We start from the raw sequence: 24,630 nt of genomic DNA, 5'->3' as shown, positions 1-24,630 counted from the left end.
AAGCACATTCACCTCCAGGAGAGCTGCTCATCTCAGTCTGCAAAGTCTGAAACAGTTATTCAGGGAAAGACAAAACCATGAAATCGAGCTGGATGGCAAGGGAGAAGAGCCTGGTGCAGAAAAGGCTGAGCAACACGAAGAACACCCTAGGTCTGTGTAGAAAAGCTATGTCCAGCCTGCATGCCCTGTAGAAATCTGCTACTGCTCAAGTCTGCTCTTGCCCAAACAAGAGCCCTTCAGCTATATCCTGCTGGTGGGAATAGAAGCTTTTCTTACCTTCATAGACTCTGGAAAGCAGAGTCTAGAACTATTAGAACTACCTAACTACTTAGACTATTTAACTCTTACAGCTACAAGCTCATCAAGGTCATTCAGCCAGAAAAACACAGAATATGCACAGACAGAATCTACCTAAACACAGACTCTTGGCATGCAGTGGGTAGTCATCTCCAGAGAAACATCTTCAAATCCCTGGGAATTTCAAAAGCAGTTCCAATTTCTGCACTTGTGGCACATCCTTTCCCTGAAAAAGATGCCCAACTACTGCTTCACCATAAGGACATGGATTGCTTTAATTTTTATCAGGCCAGAATCAGGAAGCTTCCCCCATCTGCTCACCTGGAAGCTCCTCCATGCTGTTGACAGGGCTGAAGTAGTTCTTGAGTGCACTGTAGCTGTTCATAGCCACGTTGAGGTAGAATTCTGGCATGAAAGCGAAAAGCGAGCCCGTCCTGTCGCCGTGCTCGATGGTGCGGATGCACACGCGCAGCAGCCAGTAGATATCCAACATCTTCTCCTGCTCAGAAAGAACACAATTCCCAGTCAGCTGACAGCTTCTCTTGGGGAAAACAACCACCAGCATCACACTCAGACCTCAGAAACATCCCCATATTGGAGATCTTGCTCAGACATCTCACTGCTCTCAGTGCAGTAACCAGATCTGTGCCATTTGGTCTTTCCATAAAACCACACAAGTGGCAGCTGGAAGAAACAATCAGAGATCTCAACACCAACCTTAAGCTCAGAGTATGACTCTCACCAATGTGATGGTTTTGCTCAGCAAGCCTTGAGACCCTCCAAGCACCACTCCTTACCAAGACATATGCAACCATACAGGCTTGGCAAACAAGCATGTGAGTTTTGATTTTCCAAGGACACTGCTGAAGAAAAGCAGGCACTGGCATTTTTCAGAAAGCTGCTGGAAAGAAAGCTGGCCTACTGTAAGGATTAAATGAGAACAGGCTGAAAGCTCACACCAACTCAGATCTTTGCAACAGGCAGCCACAGCCCTTCAGTTTCTGTGCCAGCCATTCAACCAGATTTACTGTCTTGAGGAATATCAGCCTCCTGTCACTCTAAACAAAAATCAGAAGGTCCTAAATTAAAAACGGGAAACTTAAGGTCATCTATGTAACTTTAAGCTATAAAAATGGCGCCACCAAAGCCATAAAAAGAGGAAATATTATTTCATATCCTGCAATGCCAAGAAATAGCATAAGCAATAGCTACTTGCATAAAAATAGATGGAGAAGGGTTACACTTCTAATTTAGGAAAAAATTAAAATAAGAGATGCAGATAAGACATTTCATTCCCTTAATGGCTTTTCTAAATTATGTTGTTACCACCTTTGGGAGGTTTTCGTGGGTTTAATCTGTAAATTAAGCTGAACTAGTGCAAATCAAGTAAGCTGACTATTAGACATCTTTTTCTCAACACTGTCCCACATCTCAGCCAAATTGTTATTTCCAAGATAAAAAGCAACGGTGCAGAACAACATTAAGGTTTAAAAAGCTGCTTTGGCTTTATTAAGGTTGAAAAAGCTGCATTTGACTTTAAGACTTGAAAACCTCAAACATTATTTCAGGCACTGCCAAGCTAGAAGAAAGCCTACACCAAGAGGATACAAAGATGTGATTAGCCAGTGAGACAGATAAATACAGTGTTGTAATAAAATAAGCTGTAATTCCCACGAGGATATTTTGAATGCAGAATGATGTGCTTTAAAACTTCAAGTGTTTTCAAGCAGCACTCCTTTTTGTCTAATTTTGAATCCCCCAGAATAAACCAGTGGCTAATTCCCTCGAGGCAGGAGCAGCCTCTGCTGTGCTGTGACACCTCAGCACAGAACAGGACTTGGCCCCTAGACAGATCCAGGCTCTTTCTCTCAACAGCAGCAGCTGTGATCACCCAGATGAGATCCTCCAGTGCACTCAATTCCCAGAGCTGCTGGAGCAGGGACTTGATATGACTGAAATGGAGCCCTGAAGGCACAGGCTCCTCAGTGTAGCCACATTCTGAAGGCTCACTGGGCACCTGGGGCACATTCCTGCTCTTCCTGCAGGCCATGCAGGCCAGGACAGCAGCACAAGCCACAGACAGGGAAGGCTGTAACCTTCACTCCCAGATGCTGCAGATTCATCAGAAAAGGTGACACTGCAGTCCTGGTTTAATATGACAATGGATCATCTAGAGACATGAATAGTGTTCCTGCATGGGCCAGCAGAGTGATACCTGCAGTGCACCCTGGTGATGCCACTCAGCCTTTCCAGAAGAGTCTGGGAAGAAAGGATTATTTTCTGGCAAGCACAGGCTCTGCTAATGCAGCTGGAGAGCTTCTGCCTTGCAATACTGCTTGGGAGGGAAGGAGGGGATGAGCAAAGAGCTCAGAAGTCAGGATCAGCCACTGAAGCTCTGCCAGATATATTCATAAGGACTCTTCTTCCCTTCCCTGTTTACTCGCTGGGACACACAAAAACCACAAAGAGAGACAGGGCAAGGCAATGGCAGTCGGGAAAAAAATCAGTAAAACTGCTTGTGAGAAAACAGACCAGAGCTTTTGCCCTGGAAAATGGTCAATTTGGAAGAAAATGGACAATCTGTGCAAATACCCACTGCATTAGTAAATGTGGAATAGACTCTCTGCATGGGAACCAAGTGAAAAAGGGGAGAACAACTGAACAAGAATCCCTTGACTGGGATCCCACAGATTCCAGGAAGAGCTGCAGTAGTGAGATCCCCCTGTGACACAGCACAGCTCAGGGAAATGGCTCACAGCAGCCTCTATCCTCTCATATGTCTTGAGAGCTGAATCTCCCTTTGATCTGCACCCTTTTGTCTGCAGTGCCCTAAGGGAAAGCCTACAGCACCATGCACAGCTCAGATCAGACTGGGGCACTGGGGAAGAGGAGAGGGACCCAGCCTAGAAAGGAGTCTCTGATACACAACAAGGGAAAAAGCAGCCCCAGAGATCCTCAACACTGCTTCAACACCAGGAAAATGACACCTGATATATGGTATGTGAGCCAAGCAGGAGAGATACAGAGGCTCACTGGTCTCCTTTCAGCTGCTCATGTTCTGCTCCTGCCCACCTTTGAATAAATTGTGACATTTATCCAAGCGAGGCGCCGGCTCAGGTGGTTGAGCTTCTCAGAGAAGACCTTCTGGCTCTTCAGCAGCTCCTCATGGATGTCTCTCCTCTGAAAAGAGTGCAGAGATGTGAGAGCAGATGTCACTGCCATTTATAGCATTCTTTTTCAGTGCTGGACAAACATTGCAAAAGCATATACCACCTTGGGGCTAGCTAGGGAGCACTGGCATGGGGGAAAGGGGTCAGCAGCCTTTCTGTGGAGGGAGTGGGAATCAGTGCTATAAAAAGCACTTATCAGTCTCAGCTGAAGCCCACAAGGCCTGATGCAGACGCTGGCAGCAGCACTTCACCCTGCCAGATACTGAGGCTCTGCTAGAGAAGGAAGCTGGGAATCCAGAGACACTTACCTTCTTTGGGCAGCGGCTGATTTTTTCCTCCGTGTCTTTCAGTGCCATGGCATATTCATTCACATCATCTGACACACCAACCATCTGAAAAGCAGCAGATTACAACAATAAATAAGGATTTTATTCTCCTAAACATACAAGCATGCAGCCAGGACCCCAATGGGGGCTGGCAGAAGCACAGGGCACACACAGGCATTAAATAAGCAGAAAACAGAGTTGGTGTAGAAGCATGGATGTCAGGGGAATGGATTCCTGCACAGCCAGCATATACCACTTACCTTCCCAAGCTGCTGGTGGACACTGAGGTTGTACATCATCACTATCCCATCCAGGACTTCCAGGAGGGAGTTCTCAGTGATGGGCTGGTCTGGCTCTTCTGGGGGTCTGCCCAGTGAGAGACCCTCATTTCCATGGGTGCCTTCAACTGCAATGCATTCCCAAGACAGGAAAGAAATTCTTAGCAAGGTATTTTGGCACCTCAGCTTCTGCCTGCTCCCCTCTGAAGCCAAAGCCCTGCTGTGCCTCTGTAACATGGAGCTTTTTCCCAGCCCATGGGATTCACTAGATACCACCAGATACTACACTACCACACTGTTCTCATCTTGCTGCCTGCATCAGGCTGACCTGTCAGATCTGTTCAGACTGACCCAAGTCATGCAAATTCCACTTCCTCAAGCCCTGTACATGCTTCAGAGGCCTGCCTAGTCCAGCCAAACTGCAACAGTGCTGCTGCTGCTGGCTGGTCTGTCTTCAGAGCAAGTATGGCTATAGCTGCCTTTGAACTGCCTTCCTGCAAAGTCTCGCTGCATTTGAAGGAACCAAGGCAGCATCTCCTTACACACAGAGGGTGACAGCATCACTAGTGTCATGTTCAGGATTGCAAAGGGGTCTTTTGGGTGCCCTGGCATGCCCTGGGAACAGGAAGGAGCAATGCTGGCAGTAAGGAGATTGCATTCCTCTGGGGAGCTGGAAGATGCCATTCTGGCAGGGCCCAGCTGGGCCATGCCAGCACACAGCAGTACTCACTGTCCTCCCTGGTGCGCTGCTCCACGCGCAGTGTGAGCACTTTGATCTTCTCCAGGGCGCCCAGGGGCCGCCGCGGGTTCATCAGGCTCACGGCTGCCGTGCTCAGGAAGCGGTTGGCTCGGCCCAGGGTGGGGGAGCTGAGCCAGGCAGGCCTGGCAAGAGCTCCTCCAATGGCCAGGGCAGCAGAGGGCCGCTGGGACTAGAAGGAAAGGAAGGGAGAAACAGTTCCAGCTGTGTTTGGCTGCCTGCTGTTCCTTCCTTGTCCCTGCAAGGATGCTGGTACAGATGCACAGTGGCCACTGGAAGATGAGCAGGCAGGGTAGCAAGTGGGTAAGTCCTTCTTCCAAGGGCACATGCCAGGCACAAACAGCAGTCTTGCACAGCAAGAAGCTGCTGTCTACAGTTGCCTTGCACCTTTCCAAATGCAAGCACCAAGACCTGCCATGGAGGGGAGGCAGCACATTCAGATCAATGGGTAGTGAAAGCAGGGTGCAGAAAATTTTGCTGCTCAAACTTAGTGCACCCAGGACCTTGTTGATCCCTAGTGACTCTCATGCTGTGCATCTGTTTAGCTGGATGTCCATGGACAGGTTACAGTCCTGGTCCAACCATGCCTTGCTGTAAAGCAAAGCCTTTCTAGCCAGAGGCTGAACTTGCTGTCCCAGCACCAGGGCCCCCACAGGTGAATAACACAACTCACCTGTGCTGCAGATGTTGCTGATTCCTCATCTTCATCAAGATCATCCATAGTCACTGCCTGCAGTTCTGCAGGGTCTATCAGGACGTTGGCTTTTGCAGCCAGGTCATCTGCACAGAGTACACCAAAGCAGCCATGAATGCAGGAGTCACTCTTCACTTACCATAAGGAAGGCTTATCCTCTTTCCTGCTTCTCAGGAGTAGAGAAGCAGCCAGAAAAGTTGGATGCCCTATCAGAACAAGGTCACCTGTCCCAAGCCTCCTTACACAGAACAGATCTGCCCTTAGGAAAAGAACAGAGACCAAGCAGCAGCAGGTGCTGCCCTCCCAGGACCCATTTCTGCTCCTGGTCCTACCAGCTACAAATAGAATAACTGAGGAACCAGAAGACAACCACCAGGGCCAAACTGGACTAGTGCAGGAATGGCAACTCTCTGCCTGAGACCATCTTTTAAGCATCCAGCTCTTTAATGCTGTCCCATGAGGTGTCCCTAAGTCACTAGGACTAAGACTCACACCCAGAGGAAGGCTATGATGATGGCTACACTGTATAAAGCATGAATAATGTGTTCTTTAGTCCATAGCTCTGTCTTCAAAGCTGGCCGGGATACCTTAGTAAGAAACCAGAGGAGATTACATGGTTCTCAAGCTAAGTAATCTAATTTTGAACAGCCAGGGATTAACACAAGACAGAGAAAATGGTCCTCATCTTGCAAAAACAGTGGGGAAGGAGAAGAGACATCCAAGCCAAAGGCAAGAGTCATATTAGCCAGAAACCAGAGACAAACCAAGTCCAAGGAAATGGGAAGAGGTTTCTACCCCTTGGAGGTTAGAAGGCTTTGGAAGCCTAGTGCTGGAGGAGTGTGCTGCACACAAACACACAGCTGCAGTATATACACAGGGCTGCTCCTCCCTGCCCAGAGAGGTGCATCAAATAAATCCTGGACATCCTCCACACCCAGCAGAGCCCAGCTGATGGTCAGTGCTTTGACAGTTCCCAGTGCTTGGCTGTGGTCAGCAAAAGCACCACACCAGAGGATATTCCCAGACTAATCCTTTCCTTCCAGCTGCTACATACCCAACTCAGGGATACAAACAGTAAACTGTTTACTTAAAAGATACTCTACCTAAGAGATGTGGTGTCTTCTTCAGAATAATTTGAATCTCATTAAAATTCAAGTCTCCTCTCCCTGAATTTAATCAAAATTCATTACTCACAGCTCCCTCCCTGGAATGTCTTGCATGAATTCCATCCAAGACCTGGATTCAGGTATTGGCAATCAGAGCACTTACCTTTCAGAGTCTTCTTAAGATGAGACAAAAGACCTCCAAGTCGCTGAAGGTCAAAATAATCCACCTTTCCATTATAGAAGAGTTGAGGAGGGACATAGGCCTCTGAAACAGAGGAGGAGATTTGGGTTTTTCCACAAGTCCCATGCACAGGATCCACAAAGTCATGTAAGAGCTCCTAAAGCAGACCCCAGGACCCACATTTAGGACTAAGATTTAGGGTCAACTTTTGTTGTAATAAAAGCACAAGCCATTAAAGCACAGGTGATTTCCACAATGGAGCAACCAATGGCCATCAACAAGACTGCCAGCACTTCCTCCCTCCAGCCACAGTCTCTGGGGTAAACAGGATCTTCAGAAAAATTGGCAGCTCTCCACCTGGCTACTCCACCTCTGCCACTTAGTCCCACAGGGGACAGTAAGGCACTTACTGAGTCCAGAGAAAAGGTCAGCCTGAAGTAAGAAAAAGGAGTGCCAATGGAGTCTAATGGTGGGAAAGCAACTGGCACTGATTTAGTTTCCCCTTAATTCCACGGTTTGGGAACTCCAAAATCAGAAAAATATCTTCAATGAAACTATGACTAAGGGATCATTGAGCTGCCCTTCCACAGACCCACAGTCAATAGTGGACTCTGCTCCAGGGTAGACAGAGGAACAGCAAACAGTACAGGTGTCCTTTTGCAAGTCTCAGATCTGGAAGTGAACTGGAATAGATCTGCACGCAGATCTAGAACTTCCCAGGGTGATGGAAGGCTCAAGCACTCAGTAGAGACATAAAATTTCCAACATCCTGGAAAGCACTGCCAAGAGGCAAACCTTGTCCTAGCCACAGAGCAGCCTGCAAAGCCTCTCCCCCAGGCCTCACCTTCACTGCTCAGGGCAGCTGGGGTCTTTGTTTTGTGGCCATCCCAGAAGTAGCGCAGGGCAGCGATGAGCCGGTGCAGGAAGCACACCATGTACTCTGGTGGGCACAACACAGCCAAGTTCTAAGGCAAGAGTGAGAGTCCAGCATCAGGGCAGGTATGAAGGTGCATCTCAGTCCAAAGGACTACATGGAGCAGGCAGAAACTTTCGTGTTCTCAGCCTTGCTAGCATCTCTAGCTTACAGCTCGGCAGAGAGCCCAGACTGATGGTGGGCAGCAGTTTTCCCTCCAGGAAGTCTTGGGACACCTCTGTCAGTGGTCTGACAGAGAACGAGGGATAACACACACTCCATCATGAAAGATGGGGCTGATGATGAAGACAGAGATGCAGGTGAAGAAAGGGTTTCCAACAATAGCAGATGCCTGCCTCCCAATGCTTCAGGCCATCAGCCTGACCCAGGGCCAGAGGAAAAGTCCTCACCCAGGCAGTGAGGAGGATACCAAAGTCAGCAGCCCCACTCCACAGCCACACTCCCTTATGGGCAATAGGAGGATATTCAGCTCCCACCTAAGACTTCCCAAGGACCACCTTCCCATAAATCACTGCACAGGACTTATCTAACTTGCCTGGTTTCTAGCCTCAGATCTCCCCCTCCTCACTCCCTGTCGTATCTAGACTTCAGTGGATCAACTGCAGGAAGCAACCTGGCCAGAGGGGCAGAGCTCCCAGCCTGCAGGTGCAGAGAGCCCTCAGGGTCAGGCTTGCAGGAAGCTTGGCCCTCTGACTTACCCCTCTATTGCTGGCGTTTTCCTGAAGAAATTTGCGGAATTTGTTTAGGAAGATGTATCTGGAGGCTTCCCCCTAGCAGAAGGAAAACCATGTGGTAAATCTAGGATTTACAAAGCACATCACACAAAGATAATGTCACAAAACACCCACAGAGCACTTACCCCTCCTCTGTCCTTGTTATTCAGCAGCAGCTTCAGAATCTGAACCTGGAGACCTTCTACCACTAAAAGGGGGACACACATCTGCCATCACAAAACAAGCACTGGAGAGCAATTACCCCTCTTAATCCCAACTGCAGCACCCTGTCCTCAGGAGAAAGGCTACCTCCCCAGCACAGAGAGCCCAGGAAGAATTAGTGACAGCAGAAAGATAATCCCACCATTGATAACTTCCTTCTCCACCTAGCAAGAAATTAATCCATAGCTAAAAAACAATGCATAGGTTTGCTTCTGTCCCATCATGGGGGGCTGCAGGTCTGTGCAATGGGGTCCCAGCACCCCTAATATGGCATCAGAAAAGAGCATAGCTAGCCCCACCTTTGCACCACAGCCTGTCCTGGCAGGAACATAGCTGTACTTCAGGCAGTGAATGGGATTTAGAAACATCTCCTGGTGCACAAAAGGTGTGGGGTCCTGGCAACTTCCCTCCTTCCTCACAAACCTTCAATGCGTTTCTTGAGTCGCTGGCAGCCTCTTTCATAAGCTCGACGCCTCAATCTCTCCTCAGCACTCTCCTCCTTCACCTCCTTACTCTCCTTGCCCTGGTTGGGGGACAGACACTGATTAGTAGGAGACCACTACACAGGGTATATATCTTGCCAGAAACTCACTTAAACAATGTGAAATGGAGAGCAAAAACTCCCTGAAGCAAAATGCCAGCGTGTGACTGCAGCTGGCAGCACAGCTAAAGAGATCTCTTTCAGCCTTGTAATGAATAACAGCAGATCTTTTGAGGACACCCCAGTCAATCATTACATACTGTAGGTTCCCTTCCAAATCTGTTGCCAAAGAAAACTGTCCTCCCTTCCTTGTCTGAGCATCACTCCTTAAACATACTCTCTAAAAAAGATCATAGGGGAATGGAAAAGCTCCAGTTCTCACACTGTAGGACCCACCAGTGCTAACACAGCTGGAAATAGGGGCCATCCAACTTCCTCAGCCAGAAAAAGATGCAAATGGCAAGTGACAACATTTCCTCAGCCTCCTCGGTGGAAGTGCCTGTACTCACCTCCTTGGTGAAGCGGTTTGGCCACCACGTGGTGGGAATGAGCTCCTGCAAACCTGCCTCCTCCACACGCAGAGGGCTCTTGATGTAGAAGAACACAACAGAACGGAGCACGTCAAAGCTGTGCTGGAGTTAAAGCAAGCACAGAAGCTACAATGGGAAAAGGTCCGGGGCATGTCTCCAGAGCTGCAGTGAGAGGCTCCTTTCCAAACTGCAAGACCCAAAGGTGTCTTCTCCCTGGAGAAGCCCTGCACAGCTATCACAGCAGTTCCCCAATACAGCTGGACTGCTCCAAAAGTGGTTTTGCTCTAGGGATATTAGAGATCAGTCATGTAGAAATGAGCTCCTCTCTGTTACTAGGATGTGAACTATACAATACTGCTCCCTTCCCTCAAAGCATTTGTAGGGAATGCTGTCAAGCAGAGGAGACCTGAGAAATGACCTCTCTAGACAGGATGGCTTCTGCCTCCCTGGACCTACAGGTCCTTGAAGTGTCTTTGGCTGCGTTATTGAGGGAAGGGAAAACTGAGACATGAGGAGACACAAAGGATACAGAACATTGCTGAGTAGGTATTTCCTAGATTTCTCATGCTTCAAGACTGCAATGGTGAGCCGGAGGTAGTGGATCTAGGAAAAAAAGGAGAAGCAAAAATGACTCCATCTGCAGAACATACAACTCTCCAACAGCTACAGTGTGACAAAAGTGCCATCTTTGGATCAAACAGCTACAGAATTCAAAACATCATGTACCTTTGGACAAGGGGGCATAACAGAAGCTGCCTAGGGACAGATTCCTGGGGATTCAGAAGTGCAAACTCACTTGTAATCCCAGGTCTGGGATGATGGGGGAGAACCTGTAAGCCCGCAGCAGGGACATCAGCAGCTGCTTGAGGCACTCATGCACTTCATACTCCTGAGAAAATAAGAAACACATTGAAGAATAACAGCAAGGAGTCAGGAACAGCCACAGGTCCCAGAGAGAGATCTTGGAAGGAAGCATTCATTATGAACTGAAAAAGCAGTTGCTCTGAACCCACAGTGTCCCTCTGACTCCAGAGGAGAGAGTCCAAGCAGAAGTTGGTGCCAGTGCTTTGCTACAGGGAAACAAGTTTCTGCAGAAAGTCCAACTCAAAAGTCACCTAAAAAACCCCAATGTCCCAGACCCTGTTTGTTGGGCAGTCACCAGTCCTGTTATTCCCTGACTCTGCCCAAGACACAGTGTTGGCAGAACCAACTCAGAAGACAAAGAAGTAAGTCTTGGGTGAATGTGATGAGGGAAGATCTGTTTGAATCCAACTCATAGCCAACCAACAGGATAAGAGCCAACTGTTCCCCAAACTGGACCCTACCAGAGGGTCCAGTTTCACTGCTAAGATGATGGGCCTGAAGGAGTCACAACGTTCTTCCATTAAACTTCTCATGGCAGCTGGCTGGGCCAGCGCCCACATCTGTTAACTGTTACCATAAAGGGCAGACTTGCAGTCTCCAAGCAGATCCCTGGCTGTGTAACCACCCAAGCAGCAGCAGCTTCCCAGCTGCCTCAAACACATGTCCCAGGAAGGAGTAAGCTCATCCAGCATGGATAGGAAGGGAAGTTGGAGAAGGCTTTTCCCCAGCAGTGCTGTAGATGGTGAGAGTGCACTGCACACTTCTACCCCAGCCACACACACACTCTGAACAATCTCCTCAGCACACGGCAGCACTTAAGACCTCCACAGTCAAATACACAATAGTAACAACCAGAAGACTATTCTCATTAGTTCCTTTAGCAGTAGGAGAAACTTAGAAATGCTTGGTTAACTCATTGACAGTGTCTGTGTGTGCAGCAGCAAGAGCCAGATGAGCTAAGTGAGAGAGTAGTCTACCACAAAGAAAAAAGAAGAGAAAGACACTGAACATTACCAGCATTTTGTAGGGAAGGCTCTTGTCTCCCTGGGATCCCCAGGGAGGAACCAGCACCCTAGCAACTCACCTCCATAAGAAGCCACATGAGATCCAGCAGCTGTTGAATAAGGGGATGGGCCTCCACTGCCCCTCCTCGCTCAAGGATGCTCAACAGGAAGGTCATGAGCACATCTTCCACCAGGTACACCTTGCACTGCAAAACAGAAAGCCAGGTCAACATTCCTCCATGGCACAGTCACTTTCCAGCAAAAGCTGGGGATTACCTTGCCTTGCAAGAGCAGTGACAAGCACTTCAGAACCTGGCAATGGGCAGGCAAAACTCACCATAAGAGGGGAGAAATAATTGAAGATGTGAGCTAATGTAATCAGCACTGTGGGTTCTCCCTGCAGCTGCCACATGGATGTGTCCTTCTCCACTAGCTTCCCCTCCTGCAATGACAAACCCAGAAAAACACATGGCTTGGATCCAACCCAACACACCTGTACACCAACTGAATGAACCACATGCCTGGAGCAGCCACTGTTGCTGTCCCATGCCTGACTGCACTAAAAACCTTAAACATGGTAATTTGGAATGACAAAGAAGCCAGGCCTATTCCTCTGGAAATCTGTAGTGCAGGTCCAGATGTCACTATCAACCACATGCAGGCACCTTGAAAATGTTTTTCTAAAAAAAGGCTCAAGTTTACATGATAATTTGTAAATGGGAGCACCTACAGGTGGACAGCTAGCAAAGCAGGCCTCCTTTCAAGCCAAGACCATAGCATATGGCACTCCCTATGCTTTGGGCATAAACAGATCATCCCTCATCCTTGTGGAAAACAGTGTTTCCAGCAAACAGTGACACAGCCAAAACAATCCTCAAGGAAGACCTGCCAGAATTTCATGGCATTACTGAACAGGACATCAGTAAAAAGCTTAGGATATGAACAAACTGATTTCAAGAGTGCAAAATCAAATCCAGCAGTTGTGAACCTAACAAACATTACTTCTTGAATACTGGCAATGAAACTTCATAGGATTGAAAACAACACAGCCCAGTATGTCTTAAATTAAGTCTTGGAACTATCAGGAAGCCCATTTTACAAGCCACAGAGCTCCAGAGACAGGCATGCCTCATGCAAGCATTTACTCTTGGGTGTATGCAAACACCTGAGTTGGCAGCATGTGCCAGGGAGAGCAGAACCACATTTCCCAGCATGGTGCCCCTCAGATCCACCCAGTGGTGCCAGCCTACCGTCACATCTATTCCAATATGGATCACATTCTTCAAGTAGCCCAACAGCTTCCGAGCCTTCACCAGGTCTGCCACAGGAGGATCCTGCAAGGGCCGGTAACCCTCCACTGGATAAGTAGGGAAGTGTCAAGGGAAAATGCAATCTGATCCTTTTGGGATTTCTTTTGTCTGTGCAAGGAAAAAACTCTGTCTGCTTTACCTTGTACCCAGTCCCAGTTCAAACCACAGTACTTTCTATATGGATGATAAGCCATAAGCTCTTATCTCCACTTCCTCAATACTGCAAGCAGAATGTATTTCACTTCTGCTTGGTGTGAAATACTTTTTTCATCAGAAAGACCAGCTGGAGCTCCCACTACAGCCATCAACAGGCACAGCCAGGATAGTTCTGACAGGAGCTTCAGGTTTCAGCATTCACACAGCAACAGGCAACACTAGTACCATGTCAAAGGTCCCATATGGCTGGGAGGTAAAAGAGACGAGTGACCAAAAGGATCAGCAGCACAGCAGCACAGCAGCATTAGGGTTTCCAAAACTGCAGAGTGAGAATTTTGCAGTATTTGAGTGTCTGGGAGCAGGCATCCCCCATTTGACTCTGATATGAGAGCAACTTTCATTTCATAAACTTGTGTTTGTGTCCTGGAGGTCTGCTTCATCTAAGGAGCTTTTGGCTCTTCTGTCCCTGACTCAGCTCTGCATACAAGTGCTGACAGCAGAAAGTGAACTGCAGTCAGGTGTGTATCTTCTACAGCCTCCAAAGCTGGTCTCAGGACAGGCTCTTTTCCCTTCAGACCTCCTCTCCCCACACCTAAAGGATATCGGAGTGGACGGCTTCCAAAATTAAAAGCAACGGACTCTTTGAAGGAGAGGCTGATGGCAGGGAAATAAGCCATTCCAGCACCCCTCGTGATGTTATCAAAGGCAGTTCCCAGAGATATGCCATTCCTGAAAGGAAAACCCACAAGGTTTTAGTCACAGCAGGAGGGGCCTGAGGTCAGATATCAACTTGCCAACACGGACACGCCAGTCAGTCATGCCTCTTGTCATTCATAACCTGGCAAATGTCACAGCTCTGCTGAGTAACAGCCACGGGAAGCACAGGGGAACTCCCATTTTCATATGAGCATGGGAAGGCACTGGAGTCTACACAACCTGCAGAGCCCACTCAGTTTCAAGGGCAACCCAAACTGTGAGATAACTAAAGCAGCAGGACATTTTAAAGCATGTGATTTTTTTGCCCCATCTATTTGATGTTGGTGGCAATCAAGGATAATGCTTTCAATCTACTCCTCCATAAAAGATGACATGGACCATCTAACAATTCTTAATTGCAACTGACTGGTTGCAGGCCAGGGCCAGAGAACAATTCTCATTGTCCATGGGAGCTAGAAACCAGAGATTTATCACCCTTTCCACAGCTCCTTGTGAATTTAAGACAGGCAAGGTCTACACTGACCACAAAAGGAATCAATTAAAGCCAAATATGGCATTAAGCATCACAAGAGATGCCCTTTCCTCCAAAATACTGGCAAACTTTACAAAGACTTTGTACTTTGAACATTTTCCTGCTAAATGTTTTCAACTGAACTGAACTAAACTGAACTGGAGACCCAACAACCCATTCAGATGGTTTCTGAACACAACAAGTAAAACAAAGGCTGGAACTACCAAGGAACATAAAGGGGAGAGAGCAGAAATAGGGCTCAGCAACTTGCTGAGCAGTGAGGAAACCTTTCTGTACCACACAGACATAAACAAAGTAGGGAATGGGGCAAAGATGCTTACAAGCAGAAAGCAATGGTGCCCTCATCAAGGTCTATCAGACAGCTGACGATGTCTCCTGCTGCCCAGGACTGCAGGAAAGAGAGAGAAGAGGTTAAACATATATTTCCAGCGTGTTCCCACACCACAATAAAGACTGCAACCCAACCAATCCCTTGTGATTCAGTGTTAAAGAAGAGAGAGTTCCTTCTCCCGGCAGCTCACAGCATTTCCAGGCACTTCTGGAAGCTGAACATAAAGCCCCTAACTGGGATCTTTTTCCCCTCTGGCACTAGGAATGTATATTTATCCCAACAATGCACCATGCTCTGATGTGCTACAGAGAACCAGAGCCTTCCAGGCACCAACAGCAGCACAATGCTGGGAATCAGTCTGCTGGGCACAGCACCCAGACAGCACATCCAGCACCCCTAAAGTACAGACAAGTGACAGCACACAGACTGAAGCAGGGAGAAAGGCTTGAGGGCACTTCACAAGACCCAGCAGAATCCAGTGAGCAGAAGGAGTCACCTGCTTTCTCCTCCTTCCTCTCCATCCCACTCCTGGAGACAGCTACTCACTTTGCCATAGTTCGTAGTGGTCACGTTCCACTTGCGCACCCTGTTTCCATCATAGGCATAGGAATCTGGCGTGTCCCCAACGCCTTCCTGCACCAAAGCATGAAAGAGGAGACTCAGAGCAGACCAGGCATAGAGGATTCTCATTGCAAGAGAACCTTTAAGGGGGAGAGCAGCAGGCAGGGAGAGCAGCTGACAGCACACATGCTCTGTCTGGGAAAAGTCCTCACTCTAGGGATCAATCCAGTGACTTGTGATTTTTTTGTTCAGTGAAATACACCACTCCTGACTTACCTTTGGGTCAGAAGAAGTGTACTGGCATCCAACATGGCATTCCCATTTCTACCAAAGCAGTTCCCCAGGATGCCCATCACTTCCCCTCTCACACATTGCAGTGACAAGTCAGTAAAATTGCAGCTGACATCCCTTTCCAGCACCAAACACCCCACTCTCTCCTGAGCAAAAAAAAGCCCTGTAGCACCAGCTGCTGAGGCACAACCCAAGGGACACAGGCTGCCAGCACAGCAGACACACACAATTTTTGGGGATGATACCAGCTGGAAGTCAACACATAGCAGTTCTGTGTGCAGCAAGAGCACAGTAACACACTCAGCACAGGCTTTCACACTGTGCCCCATTCTGTGGACACAGACCAGAGAGTCTTGTAAAGACACTTAACACAGCAGGCCTGGCATTTCCAGTGTATGTGTGTGGGGCATTTCTGTGTGAATGACAGCAGGGAACAGCACCAATGCAATGCTCCACACTGACCTAAAAATCAGTGGAGGAGCATCCCCCAGAGTTGCTACACTACCTCCTGATTAAATCTGCAGTTGAGAGTACACCAGCCAATCTGCATGAGTCCCTGGGAGGAGATGAGCACCTCATAAATCCATTTCCCTGAAAGAAAAAGAGATGCCACACAGTGAATTCTTGTCCTATGGCTGTTAGAGAATCTAAACCTGACACTGCTCCCACAGAAATGCATGTGGCACGCAAAGGAGGTTCAGGGCATCCCCAGGATTCCTCTCCCACCCCTCAACTCCAGCATAACACAATCCCCCATCCTTCTCATTCTCTGGGAAAGTTCAGTGAATGAACTGGGAAGGATGATGCTCAAGATCTGGAACATATTCAAGATTTCCTGAGCTCTCCAGTTGTCTAACTCCCCATACGCTCCTCCCAAGGTCTTTTCTCAAAGCAGCACTGGTTTATCTCCTTACCTTTATACACACACGTTGTGGCCCTGATGGACCCAAAGTTACTGTGGCCAATCACCTGGATCAACAAACAAAAGATACTTCAGCGTCAGGCAAAAATAGAGGCTTGTTCAGTCCTTCCCATTCCCTCTGTCCTAGCACTCAAAACCAAAACAAGCACTCAAACAAGCACTCAAAACTCAAAACCAAAGCAAGATGAAGAGCTATTCAAAGGACATTATAGGGACAAGAAGAGATATCTTCCCCACCCCAGCAGTTGCACTTGGAGACAACTGGCCCCAGGGAGTCACTCAGGTCCCTCCCACAGCTCATCTGTACTTGATAAACCCCAGTGAAGCACCCAGCATGGCAGCACTACAAAGGCAACACGTTGACAGAAAAATTCCCAGTGAATTGGCACAAAAGTGTATACAAATGTGATTATGATCTGGGAAACAAACAGGAATGCTGGACAAGTTAGAACAAAACTATAGAATCAAGGTGTCCAGACTAAAGGCCAGGATTGGCAGGTAACATGCTGCCTAGAAACTGAACTGTGTGAAATCCTGACTCTTGCAATCTTGGGACAGACCATGAAGAGGAAATGAAAGTGGGAACAAGGAATTCACAGACAACCCAGTCCAATCCATTCTGTGGGTCAATTCTAGGTACAGCCAAAGTAAACTACAGCAGGTGCTTAAAGGGAAAGGGAAGACCAGGGCAGCCTGATTTGTTAGAAGCTAAAAAGCAGGCATAGATTTAGGAGGGAATCACCTCAAGCAGGGAATGTGCCTGCTCAATAAAGGGATGAAAGGAGTACAGAAATTACTGAAGTAGGAAAGGGTTAAATTCCAGGGGACTCTTTCAGCTGACTTTTTGCATAGGGAACATCAGCTAAGAAGCAAGCAGGTAATTAGTGGAAACAAAGGAGAAAGGAAAACCTCAGCTTCAGGCTCTTTCTAGCCTCTTGAGACCAGAAGGAAGGAAGAGGCAGTTTGCTGGAGGGAGGGACAGGAAAGCTGGCTGTTTAGCCAAGTGAGCCCCTGGGCCAGGGTAATCCTTTCACTTCCTCACAGCCCCACTCAGACCTTGCTGAGACTTAGTGGTCCTGCTAGAGTTTTTCCCAGGAGAGCTCATTTCCTCCAGGATCCTGCAGCTTTCAGGGTAGACTCCATTTACACACACTACAAAGCCACTGACAAGGATCTACTACAAAGAAGAAACCAAGAAGCCTCAAGTGCTTTTAGTCCCACAAAACCATTTTCTGCTGTGTCCAGCAACACACTCACCCCAAGTAAATCATCATCGACCAGCAGGAGCCCCTCAAAGCCACTCGTGTGGTCCAACACCACAGTGGAGGGACCGAGCCGGCCCTCGGCTACCTGATCTGAAACAAGAGGTATAGAAAACATGTTGGGGAGACTTGTGCAGGATTTAACAGTTCACCTGCTGGGTGCTTCCAGCCAGACTGTGACAGCACCTGGATTCTGCTACAGGGGAGGAAGATTAAAACACTGTTGCCTATGTTAGACCCTGAGAAACTCAGAAAAGGAGAGAGATTTAACAAAATGCCTTCACAGTGACTCAGCTATGCAGCACTCAGGACACATTAAGTTTTCCACATCCATTGAAAATTTTACTTCGACAAAATTCGAAGGCTAAACTCTGTGCCAAATGTTTGGCCAACATATCACACTTTGATTGCAGCCAGCAAGAAAAATTTGCCTTTCTAGGAGGGGAGCCAGGCTGTATCTTGCCACATCCTGATTCATTCAGAGAAATGATGCTAGTAAGAACACAGGGTACAGCATGAGGCCCAAAGTGAATACCCAAAGTGGAGACTAGCATGTGAAACTTGTCAACAAGCCTCTGCATCTCCCACTGATAGGACTGCACACTCCTGGTCAAAGCAATGGATCTGCATATCATTATCAGTAAAATAACACCAACATTTGCCCCCAAACTCATTTCCAGACATTTTAGCCTGGCAATGTGCCTTCATCTGCAAACAAACCTGCTGCAGGGCTGGCTGATGAGCCCCTCACAGGGGGCTTAAAAAAGCATAAAAGCATAAAAGGATTTAAAGCATAATAAATTAGAGCACAGGGAGGCAGAACAGCAGTCACTCAGGGAAATGCCTTTCATGATACAACTTGTCCTTCCCAATTAAGCAGCACAAGCAAGAAGCACAAATTGCACAGGCAGTATCTCCTACCTCTGCTCTCCTCAGAGCCATTCTCCTCTGCCAGCAATCGCTCAAGGTGCTCCTGCAGGTTCTGGAATGTCAGGTGTTTCCTAGGGAATAAACACACAGGAGCTCTTAAAAAAGTTTTGTCTCCAATTTTTCAAGAGCTGCAGCCCAGACACATGTCCTGTGCTGAGACATGAACCATGAAGTTCTGTTGAGCTGTTTCATGTCATGAATCTAAGGAATTTGCTGCCTATCCTGAATGAATGAATGAAGGAAGGACCAAACACAGCACGACCAAGCCAGGTAGTTAACAAAGAATCTTACAGTCTTCAGTCTGCTCAGGAGTGTTTTGTGGCAGTAAGAAAATTGTGGCACAAGCAGCAAGAAACCAGCTGGACAACTACCAATAACTATGGACACAACTTTGCTGCAGTCAGCATCATACAAACATCGCCTAAGTCAGGATTTGTTTTTTCCCCAAAGTATTTTGCAAAACAAAAGAAGACATAGAACCACAGCAGCAGCTACAGCAGTTCAGACAAAGATCAGGCTAGTCCAGCACCTTCTCTCTGTGAAAACAGCTAAAACCATTTCGTTTTCATACTGAAAATTCTCTCATGTGTCCCCTTTGGGCCACTCTTCTAGAGAACTTACTGTCCTTCCTTGGTTCTCTCCTTTTAAGGACAGTTTACTTAGCTGATCCTTGCACAAGAGCCTCCTTTTATTGTGAGAACCACTAGTTGTTCCTATCCCAGTTTTCCATTTCCAACGCCATCTGGGAAACAACTTCTCACTTCTCCAGGACTAGGGATTTCCCTAAGACTGGTGACAGACAGTGTGTAAGCCTGATGAAGTTGCACAGAAGTGAAATCAAAGAATCAGTTTTGGTTGGCATGAGAAGGGTGGCTTCAGCAAAGCTGCTTAATCAGCACTGGCATGGAGGAGGAGCTCTGGAAGGAGAGTAGAAGAGCATGATACAGGCAGCAGTGAGCTCCCCTATGAAGAATTCAGGCCTCTGAAGGCAAGATGTCATACCATAAAAGTTGCTCTCATATGGCAAATGCTATTTCCAAGACCTCTTTGACTGCTACTGGGCTTTCTACCAAGTAGCCATGTCCAGGGAAAAAGGGTGAAAGGCAGGAAAAAAGAGAGAGAGACCAGTCCAACAAACTATCAGTTTGTGCATTCAAGTCATTAATCAGAAATCAGAAATATTGAAAATCAAAATGCTCAGGCAGATGGACTGTTCCAAGGCTTGCTGGCAGGAGAGCTTGTGGTAAAGTAACATGACCCACTTTGCCTCCCCCGTACCATCACCCTGGCTCACCAAGAGCCAGAGGGCCAAGAACTATTTATAGCAGCTCTGAGCTCACATTGGAGCTGGCAGTCCTAAGTATAGCCCTTGGAATGTGACCCCAGCCACGCTGCAGCACTGCCAACCAGCAGGAGCCACAGGCCTGCCTCACTCTGCCACACTCCTACCTGCCCTGAACCTGTCTGACTTGCCTCTGGCAAAAGAGATGCAAGAGGAATTCTCATCCAACACTACAGGTTTCTGGGATAAAAGGTAAAGTAGAACTGAAAATAAATAGTAAAAAGCAGTCACTAAACAGGAATTTTGTGTTTCTCTTCTTTTGGTGACTCCTAATAAAAGTACCAACAGTTCCACAGCCTAAAAAATGTATGGTATTGCCTGGGTCAGTGACAGCCTTACCTTTAGGTTACAACCTATACTACCTATTTTTAACTCCTGCACCTGAAACCCATGCATTTTGCACTTCATTAGAAGCAAAGGGGGAACATGAACAATCAGGTAAATGCCTAGTTATTTCAAAAATATTGCTCAGTGATGCTGTAAATGGGATTTTTAATGCAAAAAAGAAACCTTCCTCACAAGCCCTGCAGTTTGAAAAAGCCATTAAAAGAGCAGACCTCAGAGTTGTTTCTGTAACATGGAGCTGCTGTGCTTTTAACAAAGATCACTGTGTGGCACTAAAAGATCTTTTCTTTCACACAGTGCTGTTCATCTGGAGGTGGCATTGCTTGCCACCTGGGCAGTGAGGAGTCTGATACCTGTAAGCAGCTGCAGGCTGGTTCCCATCAGCACTGGTAAAGACTCGATGCAGATAATCATTCAGCAGCCTGCTGTTCACAATCCCTTGGGAAAAACAGAAAGGAAATAAGCTTAGAGAGTCCAGGTTAAACTCAAACAGGAATTTCAGGTACAAGCAACAAACTGATAACTATGGGTAAATTATGTTCATGTTTGCTGATGAACACAGTGGAAAATGCAGCTTCAAACAGTCATTCATCACCCTACTGTCCTCACTAGCAGAATCAGAGTCCAGCATTATTGTGCTTTGGTGCTTCTCCCCAAAAAAGGTTCTTTCCAATTTGAGCTGCTCTGCCATAGCAACTGGGAGCCTATAAATCACTCCACACAGGTGGAAGTACATCCTCAGGAATCCTGCTGAGCTATTTCCTGATAAAGTAACTCTAAAAGCTGAAAGTAGGAATCAAATTTTATTAAAATCTTAACACTACTGCAATTCCTGATGTCCTATTCATATTCAGGATGTCTCTTAACCACATAAAATATGCTGAGATGGAAAGGCTGCATGTGCAGTTCACCTCATGTAACCCAGAACCCTCTTTAATGATGTGTGCCTCACCTTCACTAAACAACCCTTAGTGTCCCACTGATGCAGCATTCCTTGTTTCTGAGTGCAACAGTGCCCTCAAATGCCAGATTTGTGGTCTCATAAGCACACTTGTGCTGGATTGGTGACGCCAAGAAAAAAAATAACAGACTGCCTGGCAGGTAGCAGAATTTCCCAAGAAAGGATTAATTTGAGAATTTGACAAGCTTTTCATCCTGGAAGCGGAACTGCCTAAATCAGAGGAGTCTCAAATCAGATGGCAGGAAGGCAACAAAACATTCTCCAGCCTTACGAGGCACGGCTGTGTGAAGAAGAAAAGGCTCTGTGACATGAGTTTCTGGAGTCTTTAGTACTGCAGGAATGTCCCATCCAAAATTTCATCTCACTTTGAGGATTAATTCAGTTTCAGCCCCACTACTCCTCACACTACCAAGGTAATTACAACTGGAAGGCAGCTGATCCTTGGATCCACAGTGCTCCTGTTTTCACAAGGCATATACAGGCCCCTACCTGTGACCTTGGACTTCTCTGGCTCAGTGCTCAGCCTGTAATTCTTCCTTGAGAAAGCAGTCCCAGAACCTCTCGACGTCATTCTTCACAGGCACCACTTCCAGAGCAGACATAAGATGGGCAGATGCCTAGAACAAAACCTTCTGGGGAGGATGCTGCCTTTGGACTTCTCCCTTTCTTGGAAGTTCATTTACCTGAATTAAACCACAGGGATAAGCCAAAAAACAGTCAAAAAAATGTCCTAATGACATTACACAAGAGCCCCAAACCAGCTAATTGCCAACCCTGCTCTCAGTTCCTGTTGTCCAGCAGCTCAAAACCTTCCCAAAGCAGACGAGCCACACTCCAGACAGCCACAAACCCCACTCCAAACAAAGGCACAGGCACAACCAAGCCAGAAACACCCATACACCAAGCCTGGGCCAGAAGCACTGACCCAGCACAGGGCCACAGTCACCACCACTGCCAAACACCGCTGAAACTGGGAACCGTGCCGCACTGCTGCTCATGTCCTGATAAACACTTCTGCCTTTCCCTCTCACTCTGTACTCTTTAGGACAGCAATATGTGCCTGGTTAATCTTCTGTTTAGCAGGTGTTTAGATTATTCCACTACCCAAAACAGAGAGGAAGAAGGAACGAGACAAATGCAGGTGGACTGGACTACAGTAGAATATCACTGACTACAAAGCGAAAGACTCAGCTGTCAGTCACAGAGACAAAAGCAGACACAGGTAATATACAATAGTGTTTACAAGTGAAAATCTATCACGAGACTACAGATTCAGGAGCCTTCCTGGTATCACTAGAATGTTATCAGAGCTGACATGTGCCAGGACAAAAAGAATACATTAGAGTGGCTAGTTCCATCCAACTTCCAAATGTTAAGTTATACCCCTCTCCAGCTTCCAACTGCCCCAACAGCCCTCACTGGAAGACTCTCCCTGGGAGTCCATCTGTCAAAGCATTTTGTGACACACAGAGCAACAGGAAGATGCAACAGGAGCAAAGGCTGCAGGAATTAAATGTTTGTTGGCAATCTCATGCAGAGCAAAAACTAAAGCAAACCCAAGAAAAATTAGTGACTCCAGAAAAGGAGTGCCAAGTGATACAAGTACCACAGCAACTCCAAATCACCTGAGCTTCAGCTAGACTTGGGCAAGGGTTTCCTAAAGCCCCTTTCCTCAGGACCACCCTAGCAGCCAGAAGTGGAGCAACACTGCCCAGCCTCTCTCCTGCAGCACTGCTGAGCAAAACAGCAGGAACAAAGCAAAAACCAGCCTGGATCAAAGGCCCTGAATGATGCGTCAGGAGCACAAAACAAGAGATAAAACAATAAAAGAGAAACACATCGTTTACTACTGAAGCAGAGCAGACAGCACAATGTGTACTATCCTAAAAGTACACTGACACATGACATGATTTCACCTCTGTCAGGACAAGTTAAAAACACCCCAGGGCAGTCAGGAGTGCCCATGGCTCCCCTAAAAAGAAGCCACTCTGGTACCCAGCACTGCTGAAACAGCCTGAATGCCCAAAGCAGAGCACACAGCATCACCACACTGGCACCATATGAGATGAAGGGCTGGCACTGCTGCAGTGCCAGGGTGTTTGCTCAGCTGGAGCAGATGCTGCTTCAACAGGTCTGAGAAAGGGCAGAGCAGGGGGACACACATCTGCCCCATGTGCAATTCACAGAAGCAAAGATGCCCTGCTCCGAGCCTGGCCCCGGGCTGAACTCCCTTCTCTTGGCAGAAGCAAGCAGCTTCCAGTAGCAGGGCAGAACACACAACACAGGAGCAGCCAGATCTGAGGCGGAGGCGACTGGAAGCAGGCAAGGAGGCCGGGAAGCCAGGCCGGCCAACACAACTTTGTCTGGCAGCTGCCGGCCAAGCCCTGAGACTCGCAGCAGGCAAAAGGAAACAGCACAGCCCGACATGGGTCACAAAACTGCCCTGCCTTCATCCCACGCGGGGTCCCCGTGTCCCCTAGCCTGCCGGCAGCCCCAGCCCACAACCACCGGGCAGCACCGCCCTGCTCACCCCCGGAACCGGCCCCAGAGCCGGGCTCACCCCGCAGCCGAGGCGGGCAGCACGCCCCGAGCCCAGCGGCGCCCGTAACCCAGAGACACCCCCCAAACCGGGCGGCACTCCCTGCGGCCACAGACACCCCAAACCCGGAAGGACCCTCCATGCCCACAAACAGCCCAAACCCGAGAAGCCCCTACACCTGCCTACAACCCGTGAGGCGCGGCAGCCGCCCCCCGATCGGGCGCCTCCCGCATATCCGGACGGCACTCCCCGAGCTGGCCGCGCCCCGAGCCCCCCGCAGCCCCGGCGGAGCCCCCGCGCTGCCGGGACCGGGCCCCGCGGCCGCCGCACTCACCGCCGGCCCGGCCGCGCCGCCGCTACGGCGACCCGCGAGGGCCATGGCGGGCGGGCGGGACGCGTTGCCGGGAGACGGGCGGGACTCTCTCGGCGCTCGGGCAGGGCCGGGCCGCGGTGCCCTGCCCTGGAGAAGGACAGGGGGCAGAGACCCCGCGGTGCTTGTGTGAACTTCTCTCGAGGAAACCGAGCAGCGTCAGGGCCGCTCGGCCGTGGAGCAGGGCAAGTGGCCGAGGCCAGCCCGCACGAGGGAGGCCAGGGCGGGTGCTGCTGACCCCCAGGGAGAACAACCCTCTGGCACAGACCCCGAACGCTGCCCTTGGGGAGACAGGAGGAGGAGGAAGCCGGCACAGGAGTGTGGAGCCTCTCAGTGTGCTTTGTTGTGCCTGTGGAGTGGGATCAGGGCCCGTACTGTGGGACTGTCCACAGCAGGCGCTGTGGCAGTGTCTGGGCTGGCTGTGGGGATTCTGAGTACAACACTGCAAGTGGGAGCAGTCCTGGATCCACATGGGCCCGGCAAGCATGGACTGGAGCATCTGAC

General features: G+C 48.6%; 1 protein-coding gene across 2 annotated transcripts in view; it reads right to left on the bottom strand.

The window, feature by feature from the left end:
- Positions 1-24,241, bottom strand: part of RNF123 (ring finger protein 123) — a 46,931-nt gene extending 22,690 nt beyond the window's left edge. Inside the window, exons 1-27 of one of the 2 annotated variants that reach the window (XM_079317003.1) lie at positions 24,091-24,241; positions 21,707-21,900; positions 20,610-20,694; positions 18,561-18,640; positions 17,635-17,732; positions 16,370-16,424; positions 15,961-16,046; positions 15,150-15,236; positions 14,593-14,660; positions 13,614-13,752; positions 12,808-12,909; positions 11,895-11,999; positions 11,638-11,763; positions 10,486-10,578; positions 10,219-10,292; positions 9,669-9,786; positions 9,102-9,201; positions 8,603-8,664; positions 8,442-8,513; positions 7,654-7,774; positions 6,792-6,893; positions 5,502-5,608; positions 4,802-5,000; positions 4,054-4,199; positions 3,776-3,859; positions 3,370-3,477; positions 619-796 (exon numbers count right to left, since the gene is read on the bottom strand). In XM_079317003.1, coding sequence (XP_079173129.1) covers positions 619-796; positions 3,370-3,477; positions 3,776-3,859; positions 4,054-4,199; positions 4,802-5,000; positions 5,502-5,608; positions 6,792-6,893; positions 7,654-7,774; positions 8,442-8,513; positions 8,603-8,664; positions 9,102-9,201; positions 9,669-9,786; positions 10,219-10,292; positions 10,486-10,578; positions 11,638-11,763; positions 11,895-11,999; positions 12,808-12,909; positions 13,614-13,752; positions 14,593-14,660; positions 15,150-15,236; positions 15,961-16,046; positions 16,370-16,424; positions 17,635-17,732; positions 18,561-18,640; positions 20,610-20,694; positions 21,707-21,788 — 2,677 coding nt within the window. In that variant the 5' untranslated portion in view covers positions 21,789-21,900; positions 24,091-24,241. Of the gene's footprint in view, positions 1-618; positions 797-3,369; positions 3,478-3,775; positions 3,860-4,053; positions 4,200-4,801; positions 5,001-5,501; positions 5,609-6,791; positions 6,894-7,653; positions 7,775-8,441; positions 8,514-8,602; positions 8,665-9,101; positions 9,202-9,668; positions 9,787-10,218; positions 10,293-10,485; positions 10,579-11,637; positions 11,764-11,894; positions 12,000-12,807; positions 12,910-13,613; positions 13,753-14,592; positions 14,661-15,149; positions 15,237-15,960; positions 16,047-16,369; positions 16,425-17,634; positions 17,733-18,560; positions 18,641-20,609; positions 20,695-21,706; positions 21,901-23,934; positions 24,055-24,090 lie in introns of those variants that run through there. The other variant, XM_079317004.1, reaches the window with a different exon arrangement.
- Positions 24,242-24,630: the final 389 nt, after the last annotated feature.

This window comes from Erithacus rubecula, assembly GCF_903797595.1.
Source record: "Erithacus rubecula genome assembly, chromosome: 13".
Lineage (NCBI taxonomy): Eukaryota > Metazoa > Chordata > Aves > Passeriformes > Muscicapidae > Erithacus > Erithacus rubecula.
Note: the sequence above shows the minus strand (reverse complement) of the source record. Positions and strands in the feature narration are given on the sequence as shown.